Source organism: Schistocerca nitens, chromosome 4, assembly GCF_023898315.1.
Source record: "Schistocerca nitens isolate TAMUIC-IGC-003100 chromosome 4, iqSchNite1.1, whole genome shotgun sequence".
NCBI lineage: Eukaryota > Metazoa > Arthropoda > Insecta > Orthoptera > Acrididae > Schistocerca > Schistocerca nitens.
Window position 1 is genome coordinate 443,120,162 of NC_064617.1, and position 17,984 is coordinate 443,138,145.

Genomic DNA, 17,984 nt, shown 5'->3' on the forward strand with positions numbered 1-17,984 from the left:
CGTTCAGATTTGAAACAAATTATGTCATTAACGGCACGAGAAGAAGATGAGGCTACTTCCTCAGATGGGCAAAACTTGAAGAAAGATGTTTTTCTAGCAAAGTCGAGAACAAAGCATGTTTGCTGGATGAAATCTAACCCAAGCAACAAGGTAACAGACAAGTTTCTAACAAGGATGAATGAGACAGGCCAAGAGATATCACAAATAGATAAACTCAACCGCACCTCACACGCCAGAGGCAACTCTTTCCCATGATCCACACGCTATCTCGGAGAAGACGGGCGTAAGGGTGACATCGTACACAAATCAGCAAACTAAAAGATGTTAACTATAGTCTAGTACGGAAACAGAGCTTCTAGAATCCAAAAGTGCACTACTTGGTTACCGGTTATGTCGAGCACAGACGTGTGGAAAAGAACGCTCATTGTCTGCGCGAACACGCCTACAATGAGCGGGGAGGGATGGTGGGAGGGGGAGGTTACTAGAAAGAGTTTTACCCCTCCTCCGTACGGCGTCAACCGTTAGACCTAGCGCGACGGCCCTTTGGACAGTCGCGTACGGGTGATTATGTGCGCCACATCAGAAACATCGCTTATTGGTAAGAAGACAACTGCGGACGAGTACCATTTTTGGCGGGAGATTCGACTTGAAAATTGCTGCCCTCATCCCGCTGCTCATTAGTAAATTTAAGTGCCTTTGTAGTACCAGATAGGTACACTGAACTGTCGCTAATACGGCCCTCAGCAGTCCGGCCTCTCAGTAATCCGGCATACTTCCGGCTTCTAGTCGTTCAACCTGAAATGACGCCTACAATAATGAAACTTCGTCTGCAACAGTGTTGTTAGTTAATAAAATGTTCAACATTCATGACCGGTTTGAAACTGTGGCTTTCCTTAAGGGTCATTATCATCGCTTGTAAAGAGCAACACGTTATGCTCGACCCCAAGCAGAAACTCGAAATTAGATATAAACTGAACTGAGGTTCTTCGAAGACAACCATTGCTGCTGGCAACAGTGTTAGACGAGGAACTATTTATGACCAAGCTTGAGCAGAAAAGGGGTAATCATGAGCTTAGAGGAAAGTTACGACGAAACTGATGAAGAAGAGGACATAGGAGGAGAGAACACGAAGATAGCTGAAACTGCTGGTTCTGAAACTGGACACGCCTTCATGGAGTACATTATGTAACATTCAGAAACGTGGCAGGACCTATGAAATGCCTGTAAAGCCGTTATGTGATAAAGCACACTGCCGTCGCGTATCATCATTGTGACAACTAAAAAGGTGGGACATGTTTCATAGTGATAGTAATATGTATGTACACATGACGGACTACGTTTTCTGCGAAAATGAATGTATCTTTGGGTTTCAAATGGTTCAAATGGCTCTGAGCACTATGGGACTTAACATCTGAGGTTCAAAAAATGGCTCTGAGCACTATGCGACTTAACTTCTGAGGTCATCAGTCGCCTAGAACTTAGAACTAATTAAACCTAACTAACCTAAGGACATCACACACATGCATGCCCGAGGCCGGATACTAACCTGCGACCGTAGCGGTCGCGCGGTTCCAGACTAAAGCACCTAGAACCGCTCGGCCACACAGGCCGGCTATCTTTGGATTTGATAAAGTACAATCCCTATGTGTTTATAGTAAATTTAACACACTTTCTATAATCCGGCACTTCTGCTCCTCCCCGGAGACTCACACCCTCCCCATCCCGGGCGCTTTCACTGCATAGAACTGGGAGGACACTCCCTCACTCCCCCCCCCCCCCCCTTTCACGAGCCTTCCGCATTCCTCATGCCAGACCCTCTTGTCACCGCTAACCACGACCGCAAACATCTGTCGGCAGCCTTCTCGGGCAATCAACACCCGAACATGCAAACGTCCAATCTCTGCCAGCTCACTTCGACGAGTTCAAATATGTATTTAAAACTACTGATATACACGTAATACTTTTGTCAGAGACATGGCTCAAACCAAGTATTCCTACAACTTCCGTAAACCTAGATGGCAATATCTTTCTCAGTCACGACAGATGCAACAGACGAGGGGGCAGAGTAGGGGCGTACATACGCTCTGATTTGTCACCTACTGTACTACATACATCCGACAACAATGTAGATAAACAAGAGGAACATATGTTCATAGAGATCAAATCCCTTAACAGAAAGTGCTTAATATGTGTCCTTTACAAACCTCCTAAAGTAGGTGGGCTCGCCTGCTTCGAAACTGCCCTCTCTAGCCCCGAATCGTCATATGAACATGTAATTGTAGAAGATGACACTAACATTAATTTGCTGCTCAATAGTCCTTCCACTGGGAAATTTAAGAAGATGCTTTCTTCCTCAAATATGACGCTACTTCAGCTGACACCTATTCATCACACTTTCATAGATATATTCGCAACGAAATCTCCAAACAGAATAATACGCACCTCTCAAATATCTGCGCCTGGCATGTCTACCCATGACATCATTTTCATGACGTATTCACTAGAATGTCCTAGAAAGAAACAAAAACTGTCTACATACCGAGACTTGAAACGCATAACCTTGCCTTAACTCGAAACTGAGGCACAAGAAATAGTTTGGGGAATGACCTCTACTCCCCTCATGGACATAAACGACAAACTCCATGATTTCACTAACAAAATTACTCAACTATATGACAAATATGCTCTCATAAAGACCAGAAAACTAAAAAGGAATCCTGCACATTGGCTGACTGATGAACTAAAACAGCTCATGAATCTCAGAGACGCTGCACATCGAGCATACAAGATACACCCTACGCCTGAAAATCATATTGTACACAAGGAGAAACGAAACATAATCAGTCAAGCGGTGAGAAACGCTAAGCTCAGGCATGCCCGTACATTAGCTGACAAAATATGTAGACCAGCTATCCTATAGAAAAATCTCCGTAGTCTCGGTTTAGGCAAAATAAAAGTTGCAGAAAATCCCAAGGGTCCAGCTGAAGAACTAAACCGATTCTTGACATTACCTACAACCACAATTGAACCCCCCCCCCAAAAAAAAAACAAACTTAGAATCATTGATTACTTCATGGGGATGAACGACTGTAGCAAAGAAAAGTTCTATCTACAGCAAGTCACCTGCAATACTGTCCAGAAAGCCATAATGCGGATTAGATCAGCATCTACTGGACATGATGGCATCACTATCCACATGGTAAAACTTATAATTGATCAACTACTGCCCTCTATAACAGACATTTTCAACGAATTCAAATTTAAATGTGTGTGAAATCTTATGGGACTTAACTGCTAAGGTCATCAGTCCCGAAGCTTACACACTACTTAACCTAAATTATCGGAAAGACAAACAAACACACCCATGCCCGAGGGAGGGCTCGAACCTCCGCCGGGTCCAGCCGCATAGTCCATGACTGCTGCGTCTTAAACCGCTCGGCTAAACCCGCGCGGCCATTTTCAACGATTCATTAATCACAAGTGTTTTTCCTGAGGCCTGGAAACTGCGACAAATTAAGCCACTGCCTAAAAAGGACATCGCCACAGCACCCTATGACTACCGCCCCATCTGCCTTCTTTCTGCACTATCAAAGGCCTTAGAATATATAGTCCATGACCAGCTCACCAGCTACCTAACTACTAACAACGTACTTGACGAATATCAATCAGGTTTCCGTAAACATCGAAGCACAACATCCGCACTGATAAAGGTGACAGATGACCTGAAACTTGCCATGGACAGACAAGAAGCGATTATCATTTGCTTCTTAGATTTCAGCAAAGCATTTGATACTGTCTACTTCGACATCTTACTAGCCAAACGTGGCGGTCTAAATTTCACACCAAGTGCAGTGCAATGGTTTCGCTCATACGTGACGTCTCGTCAGCAACGCGTCCTGTCCGGGAATATAAAATCACAATGGCGGTAGGTAGTGTCAGGCGTTCCCCAAGGCTCAGTATTAGGTCCTATACCCTTCTCTCCGTATGTCAATGATTTGTCATCGATTCTGACCTATTGCAAATATCATATGTATGCTGATGACCTTCAGTTGTATCTAAGTGCGAAGCCAAGCAATCTTAAGAAAGCTATTGAAAATTTCAATACTGACCTCGATGCACTATCAAAATGAGCGCAGGACGTAGGACTAAAACTAAACCCATCTAAAACCCAAGCGCTACTTGTTGGTCACTCTAAGTTCATTAGCCCAAAACATCGGGAATCCGTACCATCTCTTTTCCTACCTGGAACAAATATTAATTTCTCTCCCTCAGCAAAGAGTTTGGGAGTAATAATAGATGAAAATCTAAATTGGACAGAGCACGTAACTGCAGTGTGTAAGAAAGCATCAGCATCCCTTCATGTCCTACAAAAATATAAAAAACTCTTCCCTTTCAATCTGAAAAAGAAATTAGTACAAACGCTTATACTCCCAATCATTGACTACAGCGATATTATCCTACAAGGCCTCTCTCAGGAAAATTCGCGACGTCTGGAACTGGTCATGAATGCCTGCGTCCGATATATCTGTGACGTTCGACTTTTTGATCACATTTCACCAACATAGGCAAAACTGTCCTGGCTGCGAACAGACAAACGCAGAGATTTCCATACACTCTGTCTCATCTACTGCCTTATAAATGTACATTTTCCCTCATATGTCTCCTCGTTCTTAACGCTTATGTCGGAACAACATGACAGAAACACACGTTCCCATCATAATAAAATCCTCTCTGTTCCACTGCAACGCTCAGTCACCTTCTCCGAGTCCTTTACAGTAGCGGGAACCAGACTCTGGAATAACCTCCTACGTTACGTTAGAGAACTTAAAAACATGTCCGGCTTCAAAAAACAGTTAATGACGTATCTACTTAAGCAACAGTAATGCCTTCCCCTGCACATGAATGCACTTCACCTCATTACTTCCCTCTTTCCCCCTCCTTAAATTTCCCTTCCCCAAAACTCGCTGTACTAGTAAACATCTACTTTACACACCAAGATAATAATGTACATCTGCACAAATCTTCATTACTATTGCCAATTTTTCTCATGTTTATCATTATTATTTGAATTTTTTACTGTTATTATTATTGCTTTATCATAAGTTGGCCGGCCGCGGTGGTCTAGCGGTTCAGGTGCTCAGCCCGGAACCGCGCGACTGCTACGGTCGCAGGTTCGAATCCTGCCTCGGGCATGGATGTGTGTGATGTCCTTAGGTTGGTTAGGTTTAAGTAGTTCTAAGTTCTAGGGGACTGATGACCACAGATGTTAAGTCCCATAGTGCTCAGAGTCATTTTTATCGTAAGTTGTATGTATAGCACCTGTTGTAAAAATACTGCCAGAATTTGCTTTATTAGGTCTTAGTCATAACTCTTTATTCATATTGTCACTAGATTAAACTAATTTTCTTATTTAAACTATTGTCATGATTTAACTCTGATGTGTGAAATGCTACATACAGTATGTGGAACACTGGTCCGATGCAAGAGAGGGTCTGATGGCCCTAATCTGATCAGGTTAAATAAGTGTGAGGAATGGTTTAGCAAGAGTCTAGTGTAATCCAGTTCAACAAAGGTAGTAGATTTGTGGGCAAACACCAAACGTGACCGATCTCCAGGGCTCATCCCTTTTAAAATATTTGAAATACTGTCTTGTTCAGCAAGCCTTACGTTTCAAACCAAGACCGCGTCACGAACCTGTTCAATATACTGACCCAAGAACCGTGGCAGCTTGTATCCGTGAATAGTATCTCGGCTCAAGCTCATTACGCAAATGCTGAGCCAACATTTTCTCTATACTTCGCATCCTAAGCAGACTCAGTGTACCTTGGTCTATAAGTGCTTGAGACAAAAAATCGCTTAATAACCTCTTTGGTAAAGGATAAAGAAGGGAAAGTGTCACAAAATGCAGAACGGCCAAGGCCTCGTCATGGGTTTGAGAGTGAACAAGTAATCACAATACCTGTTGAACTTGATCCAAGTGGTCAGTAGGTAACTTTGAAGTACCCTGAAATAGACACTTTATTGGGTTCGGTAATTTAGCAAACGTCTCAGTGACACGACAGCCAAAACTTCGACCTCCGGCCTGATTTAGATTTGGCACCTGGCTCTGATGGCACTGCTTTGTTCTAGACTAGTTGATGCGTCACTCTCCAAACCCCTATTCCGTAAGTCTTCTACGTAACTGTCCTGCTGCTTAATAACTTCCCCCTGCTGATCACTAAACTTAAGGCAACATCATTGAGGCGATTACTACAATGAGCCCGATGGGCTTGGACCCTGCACAACTGCCGATACATAGGTTGACTGCCTTCCAAAAACTGCAAACTACGAAACACCTCCTCTAAACTTGCAGAAGAAGCAGATAAACGACGCCTTCCTACCAAACGGTGTCAATGGAATTGTGAAGAGGCTCTTCCAATGCTGTCTGCAACCCGGCCGCCAACTCCGAAACACTACCTTCTACTGGAGCGCGCCGTACCCACAGTTCTTATTCAACGTGTTCAATTGTGAGGTATGACACACAAAAACAGCCTCTGGCCGCCACGATGATAAATGGCTTACAGAAACAATACACAAATGCAATTAGAATAGGATTACTCTAAATTTCAAACGACAAATAACACGAAGGATAGACAGTTCTAAACCCCATTCTTAACACAGAAAACAAGCACGCTCTGTTATGGTAACCCATTTACACAGAATGGAAGAATAACGAAGCGTGAGGGGACAATCCAGAGTAGTAATGTCGTTTGCTGTTTGATTACACTTATTCAAACAATAACAAATAATAAAATGGTTCAAATGGCTCTGATCACTATGGGACTCAACTGCCGAGGTCATTAGTCCCCTAGAACTTAGAACTAGTTAAACCTAACTAACCTAAGGACATCACAAACATCCATGCCCGAGGCAGGATTCGAACCTGCGACCGTAGCGGTCTTGCGGTTCCAGACTGCAGCGCCTTTAACCGCACGGCCACTTCGGCCGGCAACAAATAATACGAAATACAGTAATGATCAGTGATGTGTCGGCAGCGGGGCCAACACCTTGTAGATCGAAGTGGCTGAAAGTGCACGCTAAACTAACGCAGACGGGCGTGAAGTACTGGAACATGAGACTTATTAATGAATAAGAAGAAAAGTACGTAGCTGGAATAATATACTTAACTTTATTCTCTTGTTGGAATACATCTCTTGAATAGTAGTAAGCTATAAGCACTGATACAAATGGCGCCTTGCTAGGTAGTAGCTATGGAATAAGCTGAAGGCTATTCTATCAGTCTCTCGGCAAATGAGAGGAAGACTTGGTAGGTCTGGTCGCAAGCTATGTCGTCCGTACAACTGGGGCGAGGTCATGTCCGTGTCTTGTGACCTGCCATGTGGTGGCGCTAGGATTGCGATTACACAGTGGCGACACGCGGGTCCGACATGTACTACAGGACCGCGGCCGATTTAAGTTACTACCTAGCAAGTGTGGTGTCTAGCGGTGACACCACATTCCTCCCCCGCAAATCGGCGAACGGTCGTGAGATAAGGCTTCCGCCCGCCGTGGGGAGGACCCCATGTTGACGTATGCGATGAGGTGGGGAGCCTAACAACAGGCGAGGCCGTGCCACCCGCACCCGGCCATTCGGTCCGAGGGGAGCTAGGAAACGCCTGCAAACCTAGTCCAGGGTGCACGTCAACAGGAGGTGTAGGCGCACGTAATGATACACGAGGGGCCGAAGAGTCGACCTCCATTGCGTCGGGGAAGCCGACGGGCGAAGACGACATCTGGTCCGGAGCGGGCAAGAGGTCCATGGCGGAGGACAGCTGGTCACGGGAAGCGAGCGGCGGCGCGCGACCCAGGGAGGCGCGTGGCGGCTGCAGCGATGAAGCGGAGCTGAAATGGAAGAAGCATTGCGCACAAACTTTGAATAATAAGTAATTTTACCCAGCACACTCTGTAGCTGTTTCAAGTTCTGCGGAGCAGGTAAGTCCTGTATGGCACGGAGGTGCTCTGGACTCGGATGTATACCTTGGGCATTTATGACATGCCCCAGGTAGGGTAAGTCCCGAGCAAAGAACACACATTTGTCCTTTCTCAAGCGAAGACCATTCTGACGCAATACCTGAAATAATGTTCGGAGATTTTGCAAATGTTCGGCTTCTGTCTTTCCTGAGATTACAATATCGTCCAGATAGTTCGCAGCAGTAGGGACCGACGCACACACAGTTTGTAAATATTGCTGAAACAAAGCAGGGGCGGATGCACACCCGAATGGCAGTCTTTTGAAGCGATACAAGCCAAGATGCGTGTTTACCACCAAGACGCGCTGGGAGTCTTCGTCCACAGGTATCTGCAAGTACGCATCTGCTAGGTCCAATTTTGAAAAATATTTTCCCGGGCACAGTTTGTCAAAAAGATCTTCCGGGCGGGGCAAAGGAAAAGTAGCAGTCACAAGTTGTGGATTCACAGTGGCCTTGAAGTCCACACAAAGTCTCAGTTTTCCGGAAGGTTTTGGCAAAATTACTAAGGGTGAGGCCCAGAGAGAAGCCTGCACACGTTCAATTACACCTTGAGATTCTAAATCGGCCAATGTTCGTGCGACCTCATCACGCAATGCGTGGGGAACATTGCGCGCTCTGAAAAATTTCGGTTGCGCGTTGTCTTTCAATTCCAAATGTGCAGCATATTTCTTAGCGCAACCAAGGCCCGGTGCAAAAATGTCTGCAAATTCTTCACAAAGACTAGAAACACTGGCGGAAGGCACAGTCTGATTCACTGATAGGACCTGATTTACTATAGACAAATTAAACAATTGAAACAAATCTAAGCCAAACAAGTTCACTGCAGTAGAAGAACGAAGAACGTAAAATGATACAAGTTTTGTTTGTCCCTTGTATGTTGCAAGAAGGCTGCACTGTCCTAACACAGGGATCGGCTGTCCTGAGTAACTATGTAACTTAACATTGGCGGCACGCAATGGCGGTTTGCCCAGTTGTTTGTACGTGTCGTGATTGAGCAATGAAACTGCAGCTCCGGTATCGAGCTGGAATGGGATCACTTTGCCATCAAAGTCTAAGTCCACAAAAAGTTTATTGTCCTGCTGACGACAAGAGCGACTGTCACGTGCAAAGTGAACTGATACAGGTACAGAAGCACTTGCGACTTTACGGGATTTCCTGCGACGTCGACACACACTTTGGGTGGGACGAACACAGTCACTGTTAGCTAAAGTGTCACTGGACGGGTGGGAATGAACTACATTAATGGCCATGGGCGAAGGTCCACGAGCCTGATTGTCCTGGGTTCGATTCCGGCGCGAAGCAAAAGGCCTGGAATTATTGCGATTGTCTGATCTAAGCTTTTTCTGGCAAACACTTTGAACATGTCCCTTCTTTTGACAGTAAAAGCAAATAGCTTGGCGTGACGGGCAATTTTCACGCGAATGTCTAGTTGCACACCGCGGGCATGATTTCACTGCAGTTGCTTGCTTACGCGGCGCACGTGTTTGCAAGGTAGGCTGCGACGGGCGCGAGGGCCGCTTAGCGTCCCGTGCAGCGGGCCCGGCGGGCCGATTAATGTGACACACTGCTGGCGAAGTTTCAAATGAGTCCTGAGCAAAGTCAAGTGTGTCTTGCCTATCCAATATGTCTATCACTTGTTGAAGGGAGGGATTTACGAGTTTCAAAATCTGTTCCCGTATGCGAACATCAGAAACGTTCTGTGCTATTGCATCACGCACCATAGTATCTGAATAAGGGAGGCCACATTCACAGGCAAACGCACAGTCTCTAGTAAGTCCTTGCAAAGTTGCAACCCACTCCCTATTAGTCTGACCGGCCGTACGTTTTGTACGAAAGAACGTATACCGTTTTGCAACTACATTGACTGTTTCTTTGAAATAGGCATCTAAAGCAGACAAAATTTCTTCGTAGGACAGAGTTGCTACGTCGCGTCGGGGAAACAATTTCACTATCACACGGTAGGTAGACACACCGACACAAGAAAGCAAAAACGGCTGCCGCTCTTTACCTTGTATTCTGTACGCGGCGAGATGAAACTGGAACTGGCTGGCCCACTCAGTCCAGGTTTCGCACTCGGCCTCAAAGGGCCTAAATGGCGGTGCGACAGCGTTGTGTGTCTGCGGTAGCGATGAAGCGGCGGCTGCCGCATCGGTTTGCAGCGCACGTTGACCCTGGACGAGCTGTCCAAGGGCTTCCAATAACGCCTGCGTCTGCTGATTCTGCAAGCGAAAAAATTCGGACAGTACATCTGGAGATTGTGGCGAAGCCATGACACAAGCAATTCAGAGCACAAAAAGGGAAAAAGAACAAATCAGTCCAAAGCAGAAAAAACACTTTCTCTCGTCGCCATGTGATGTGTCGGCAGCGGGGCCAACACCTTGTAGATCGAAGTGGCTGAAAGTGCACGCTAAACTAACGCAGACGGGCGTGAAGTACTGGAACATGAGACTTATTAATGAATAAGAAGAAAAGTACGTAGCTGGAATAATATACTTAACTTTATTCTCTTGTTGGAATACATCTCTTGAATAGTAGTAAGCTATAAGCACTGATACAAATGGCGCCTTGCTAGGTAGTAGCTATGGAATAAGCTGAAGGCTATTCTATCAGTCTCTCGGCAAATGAGAGGAAGACTTGGTAGGTCTGGTCGCAAGCTATGTCGTCCGTACAACTGGGGCGAGGTCATGTCCGTGTCTTGTGACCTGCCATGTGGTGGCGCTAGGATTGCGATTACACAGTGGCGACACGCGGGTCCGACATGTACTACAGGACCGCGGCCGATTTAAGTTACCACCTAGCAAGTGTGGTGTCTAGCGGTGACACCACAATCAGACTCAATCTTAACAAACAACAACAGTAGGGAAAATATGTCAAAAATGGATAACAGCGATAGACACGCAATAAAGAACAGTAGGATTTCGCATAAAGAAAATGGTAAAAATGAGGCCTCGAGGCCTATTCCCACATTCAGTCAGCACTCGACCAAGCTATGCTGCTAATCGCAGAAACTGTTACAATTTGTAGTACAATCAGTAATTTCATAGAATGCAACAAATTATTTCATAGTAACGTTAACAGTTCCTTATACCAAGAAACGAAGCGAATGTACTGTTAAAGCAGAATATTTCCCCCCCTTCTGAGGAAAAAAATTAAAATAAATAACACTAAAGTGCCTCTAGAGGATATGAGGCGAAAGCAGTACATTGGCAGCTGAGGCAAAAGACACTTAAATACTTTCAGATTAACAATGAATCCCTAATGGTTAACAGAAAGCTGGTACAGTAAAGCTACTTAAATCTAAAATTCTAGCAAACAAGGTGTTGTGAGGGAAAGGGTACAATTTAGAATCAGAATATGGGGCGTAAAATACACAAGAGAACTTATGTTGCTCGTTCCAACAAACGGTCTGAATTACTGTGCTTAGACCTAACGAGCAAGAAGGCGGTGGGGGACAACTGCAGGTCCCCACCCCTGTGAGGTGTAGAGAAGTCAGCCGCAAGCTGAGGCAAGTTAGTGCTAACAAAAGGCACTAAATAAGTGAGGGCCAAAGAAATGGTTTAACAATTACAAATGAAGACCTTACAAGAACATACCAAAAGGCAGCAACTTATCTTTAACTCTCGTAACACAGATCCCTATTCAAGAATAGTCAAGTCAGCCTCAAAAGCCGGCCGAAGTGGCCGTGCGGTTAAAGGCGCTGCAGTCTGGAACCGCAAGACCGCTACGGTCGCAGGTTCGAATCCTGCCTCGGGCATGGATGTTTGTGATGTCCTTAGGTTAGTTAGGTTTAACTAGTTTCAAGTTCTAGGGGACTAATGACCTCAGCAGTTGAGTCCCATAGTGCTCAGAGCCATTTGAACCAGCCTCAAAACTGTAATCAACTGGCTAGTAACAGTTATAATCAGAGGCTCAGGACAAATGCAGCTGATAAATGTCAGACCACCAAGCCATTTTAATAAAAGAAGCCAACCCTCAAAGTAATCACCAATACAATAAAAGGATATAGAAAATTGGGTATTGTAACTGAACGTAGTTACGCATGCAATAAATAACGCAGGAAAGTAACCTTAGAGAGACACTGAAAGCACAAACATACACTTAATAAAAAAAGCAAATAAATGAAAATCGGCTCAATCGCTAATCATATTAAATTCAGCCGCTCAGGAAGGCACCAAGCCCAGGAAAATCCAGAAGCTCTCGTTATACGACCACAGTGCATGAAAAATGCAAAAGGCGAAGGCAGCATTAGATATCCAGTCCCACACAGCACTGAATCGCCTGAATCACAAACAAACGGACGTCAAGACGAATGGAATTCATACGATTGGACCATGTCTCCCCATAAACTGCAGAAGGAGAGAAACGCTAAATTCTTGACCAAAACAAGCACCCGAGAAACATAGCTGCCACTGGTAGTCCGGACCGCTGGTAGTCCAGTTCTACTGCATCCTGCTGTTCTCATGCTCTCCTTGTACTGGCTCCCTCTGCGTTCCGCCGCCTTCTCGATGGACCGCCAGAGACGTTGCTCCACAAGGAGAATCGACACACATAGGGAAATGTGGGCCCATCAACACATATGACTACGGAATTCACTGAAGAATCAATAAGGAGCTGTCGCCATGGCTCACCAGGCATGTGTAAATATCCAGCATTTTTAACGAAAGTCATCATACTCTAGCATTACCAGCAGGTGCGACATGCTTTCTCAAGTTACCTGCATAAGATTTAGCATGCACCACTGACGAACCTAATTCTGGTTCTAAGTCCACTGCCAGGGACTTGTCGCTTTCCCGCGGATGAGCCACGTTCAGGCTCATTTCACCTGCAGCTGGTCTTCTGTGCTGAAGGGCAACCGTTTGTGAATGCAGTGGTGCAGCGCCCACCTGCCTGACACTGTACGCCAGCGTTCACGAAGATGAACAATCCACCACTGGGGGCTGTCATCCTCTGCAAGAATCATGACGGGCTTCTACATCTGGAGGTACGCTTTGCCCTGAGTTGTAGGGTCATAATGGGATAGTGCATGTGCTTCTGCGACCATCCCATCGGCCAGTCACTCACTGCTAACTGTTCTCTCTGCACCACGATTCCCGCACTGTTTGCTACTATGCAACTACACTATGACTGCTGTAGCCTCTTTTATAGTAAAATGTGTGATCATCTCTTGAGCCACCACAGGACGACTTTATGACTTCAACTCGCTGCTTCAATTCAACCCCGACGAAGTAGAGTTCACCCAGCCCAGACCCTTACATTTTGGTGCGTATTTGCGGCGGATATTGGCAGCCGGACCCAGCACCACATGGCAGCTGCAGTGGTTGGAATCGAGAATTAAAACTATCTTGAGGGGACGGGCTGCTTAGTTTTCATCTGATAGTTGTATGTACAAATGACGGGTTCTAGATAGGTTTGTATATGTAAGTTGAGAGTAGTATTTACGAAGCTGAAGGAACCTGTGGCAATTTTTGGGAGCAGTATCTGCAACCAGAGCAACTTGTTAGGGCAGAGTGAACCTTGTACTGAGTCCGTATCAGTGATGTGTTTTATATGCCACCATTACATCCATACTTGTAGACAGTGTACCTATTCGAAGTACGTCATGACTAGAAGTAAGATGTAAGCTAAATTCTACATGTATAAGTGGGTATAACTTGTAATGAACACTCGAACTGTAGAACAGTCGAGGAAAATCTGATGGAAAATAATTGTGTGTACGACAAACTCTCCTATCCTTCACTTTATCGCTGTAAATAGCCTGCAAAAATACAAATGGAAAGAGTGCATTTCATTCTGCCCTTTTAATTTCACGAGAATCAACAGCCTTCTATTCTTGAATGTAAGTTTTCTACTAAAAAACTGTACTGCATTCCTAGATTTCACCACACCGAATGTGTCCAATGCCTGACTTTTCGTTTTGGCTCAGGAATTCAAACAAGATTCCACAGAAATTGATGAAACTGTTATGAGATGCCTTATTTGATATTCAGGAAGTTTATTAGAAAGAGAAGATCAGCGAAATCGCATAAAACAACACTGATACCTCACAGCAAGTGTTGGGTTAAAACACTTGTACAGTGGACACATATATTTCTTAGTTTGTTGTTTCATGGAATACCGCCGACCGCGGTGGTCTCGCGGTTCTAGGCGCCCAGTCCGGAACCGCGCGACTGCTACAGTCGCAGGTTCGAATCCTGCCTCGGGCATGGATGTGTGTGAGGTCCTTAGGTTAGTTAGGTTTAAGTAGTTCTACGTTCTAGGGGACTGATGACCACAGATGTTAAGTCCCATAGTGCTCAGAGCCATTTGAACCATTTGAACCATTTTCATGGAATACACTTTATTCCTTATCAACATTTCTTGTAATTACAATTCAAAAAACTTGTTAAAAGAATAACGACGCTCACGATTATTTAAAGACGTTGAACAAAATTAATTCATTAATAACAAACTAATGATTTATAACATTAAGGAATGACCTTGCAACCAGGAATGTACAGTTCCCAAATACAGGTAAGAACCCACACCAAGTAGGTGTGGCTGCAAGCGAATTCAACAAACTTAGTCTTGTCAGCATAATGAATCACAAATGACTAACAATTCCAAAGCATGGAGAACACGTTAATGAAATAGACAACGCCCACCCAAAATACACAAAGGTTAACAAGTCATGCCAATGACTGAGGCAGTAAACGCGCGGGACACTAGCATGACAACTCAAAGTTTAGCAAAAAATGGGCCGTGACCGCAAGCCAGATTAAGAAAGCTTAAATTTCGAGGCCTGCCTCAAGGCGATACTTAAGGTTATGAGAGACATCATCGGCTAGGAGAGGCAGAGGAAAGAAGAACGGCTGTGGCCACTTCAAAGCTGTTATCGTGACATTCGACTAAAATAGAGGAAAAATAACCTTAGTGGCAGGGGAGACACTTGCATCCCGCCTCTATAAAAGGCACGTCTGGTGCCTCAACCATTACATCACCTCGTTCATTTCCTTTAGCAGCAAGTGTAATACATCGGCCAAACAGTATTTTGCTTTTAGCCTGTAAAGATGGTTAATCGAAGCCCTGACAAGACATGAAAGCATGACAGTACGTCAAGCAGTACCACATCATGTATTGCTTACAGCCACTCGTAGGCGGAGTGGGAGGGCTATTCAGAATTACGGAGCTATCGGTCGCGAAATGCAGACCACTGTGAAAATGAAAACTGTTAAATCTGAAACGTCGCTACATAGACTCAGGCATCTGCGTAGCGTTGTTCCAACTTCCGAATACCCTCCTCATAGACGATCGCCTCCTGTGATTTCCGACAATTTTATACGCTGGGTTGTCCGTCCCAAATTGCTGTCTTCATCCAGAGGTTCATTTGACCTGAATTGAAAAGCAGAGGAAGGAAAGTCCGTGCTGTATGGTGGGTGATAAAACATTTCCCATCGAAAACGCTGCAGGAGCGTCCTCGTTGTGCCTGCAGTGTGCGGCTCAGAACTATTATGAGGCAAGAAACGCATGACAGTTACTCTATGTGGTGTTGCATCCAATGAGAAGAAATCTCACGGCATGCACCCATACTTGGCGATAGCCACTAACTTCTAGAAGTTTTAAGCGCTCACTGAGCGTTCGGGACTAAGAAAAGCACCGTGGCGCCAAGTGTGGGTATACTAGAGATACTTCCAAGCACATATGTTGAGAACATAATCTGATTTTCTCTGTGGTTATCATTTCGTGATCGATCGCTCCTTACTTTTAGAGTAGCTCTCTATAATCAGTAAACCATGGAGTAAAAAGAAACAAAAGGATTGATCACAAACTATTTACTTATAATTTGAAGTTATAAGTTATTATGTATTTACAGCGGAGTGTTACTAGCGGACAGTTTGGAGATATAACCCACACAGTTTAAATAATATTAAATAATACTGCATAACACTCCAAGCGGAAATTAGTGAATTAAGAAATCAGACATATGATGAAACATATCAGTAAAAAGAGCAAACTACATTTAGTTAAGATACATTACAGCAAGACACGGCTGATACCAGTTATTATTACAGAATTCGAGTGCATTTGTTACTTCCGTTTCTATTAAAACGGAAAATTCTCAATTTTCGCAGGCTTAGCGGTGATTCTGGTTCTGGTGGCAGCGGCTTTGGGTGCCCACCAGCAGTCACTGGCTGACCCGCCGGTATGTCAAGAGCGGATCCCGGGCGTGACACTCAACATTACCTTCTACCCAAATGAAGATGACTGCACCAAGTACTGGCAATGTGACAACGGAAACCTTTATAACGGATCGTGTACTGATGGTTTGATTTGGAATACCAATGTGGACTCTTGTAACTGGCCGTATAATTACGATTGTCCTTATGATAGGAAACTAACTATTGACGTCATAGACTGTCCTCAGCCATCCCCAGGTGAGATTTTCAACGTTACTTTCTACCCCAATGAGGAAGACTGCACCAAGTATTGGGAATGTGACAATGGACTATTGAGAAAGGGATCTTGTCCTAATGGTCTCATATGGAACAACGACTTACAGGCCTGTGATTGGCCTTACAACTATGACTGTCCCTATGACAAGAAGGGACTTACTGTCCTTTCAGATGCCACTCCAGACTGTCCGCAGCCATCCCCAGGTGAGATTTTCAACGTTACCTTCTACCCCAATGAGGAAGACTGCACCTTGTATTGGGAATTTGACAATGGACTTTTGAGAAATGGATCTTGTCCTAATGGTCTCATATGGAACAACGACTTACAGGCCTGTGATTGGCCTTACAACTATGACTTCCCATATGACGAGAAGGGACTTATTGTCCTTTCAGATGCTACTCCAGATTGCCCGCAGCCATCCCCTGGTGAGATTTTCAACGTTACTTTCCACCCCAACGAGGAAGACTGTACCAAGTATTGTGAATGTGACAATGGACTTTTGAGAAATGGATCTTGTCCTAATGGTCTCATATGGAACAACGACTTACAGGCCTGTGATTGGCCTTACAACTATGACTGCCCATATGACGAGAAGGGACTTATTGTCCTTTCAGATGCTACTCCAGACTGTCCGCAGCCATCCAGGTGAGATTTTCAACGTTACTTTCTACCCCAACGAGGAAGACTGCACCACGTATTGGGAATGTGACAATGGACTTTTGAGAAATGGATCTTGTCCTAATGGTCTCATATGGAACAACGACTTACAGACCTGTGATTGGCCTTACAACTATAACTGTCCCTATGACAAGAAGGGACTTACTGTCCTTTCAGATGACACTCCAGACTGTCCGCAGCCATCCCCAGGTGAGATTTTCAACGTTACCTTCTACCCCAATGAGGAAGACTGCACCTTGTATTGGGAATGTGACAATGGACTTTTGAGAAATGGATCTTGTCCTAATGGTCTCATATGGAACAACGACTTACAGGCCTGTGATTGGCCTTACAACTATGACTTCCCATATGACGAGAAGGGACTTATTGTCCTTTCAGATGCTACTCCAGATTGCCCGCAGCCATCCCCAGGTGAGATTTTGAACGTTACTTTCCACCCCAACGAGGAAGACTGTACCAAGTATTGGGAATGTGACAATGGACTTTTGAGAAATGGATCTTGTCCTAATGGTCTCATATGGAACAACGACTTACAGGCCTGTGATTGGCCTTACAACTATGACTGCCCATATGACGAGAAGGGACTTATTGTCCTTTCAGATGCTACTCCAGACTGTCCGCAGCCATCCAGGTGAGATTTTCAACGTTACTTTCTACCCCAACGAGGAAGACTGCACCTTGTATTGGGAATGTGACAATGGACTTTTGAGAAATGGGTCTTGTCCTAATGGTCTCATATGTAACAACGACTTATAGGCCTGCGATTGGCCTTACAACTATGACCGTTCCTATGACTGAAAGGAACGTAGTGCCCTGCCAAATGAGGCGTTTGTTTGCCCTCCAGTTCGTCCACATTTATTAGGCGTT

At 44.8% G+C, this 17,984-nt stretch overlaps 1 protein-coding gene across 1 annotated transcript in view; it reads left to right on the top strand.

Annotated features, from left to right (window-relative positions):
* LOC126252364 (peritrophin-48-like) overlaps positions 1-17,752 on the top strand; it is a 74,267-nt gene extending 56,515 nt beyond the window's left edge. Inside the window, exons 4-5 of the mRNA XM_049953256.1 lie at positions 16,421-16,642; positions 17,085-17,752. Coding sequence (XP_049809213.1) covers positions 16,421-16,642; positions 17,085-17,752 — 890 coding nt within the window. The remainder of the gene's footprint in view (positions 1-16,420; positions 16,643-17,084) is intronic.
* Positions 17,753-17,984: the final 232 nt, after the last annotated feature.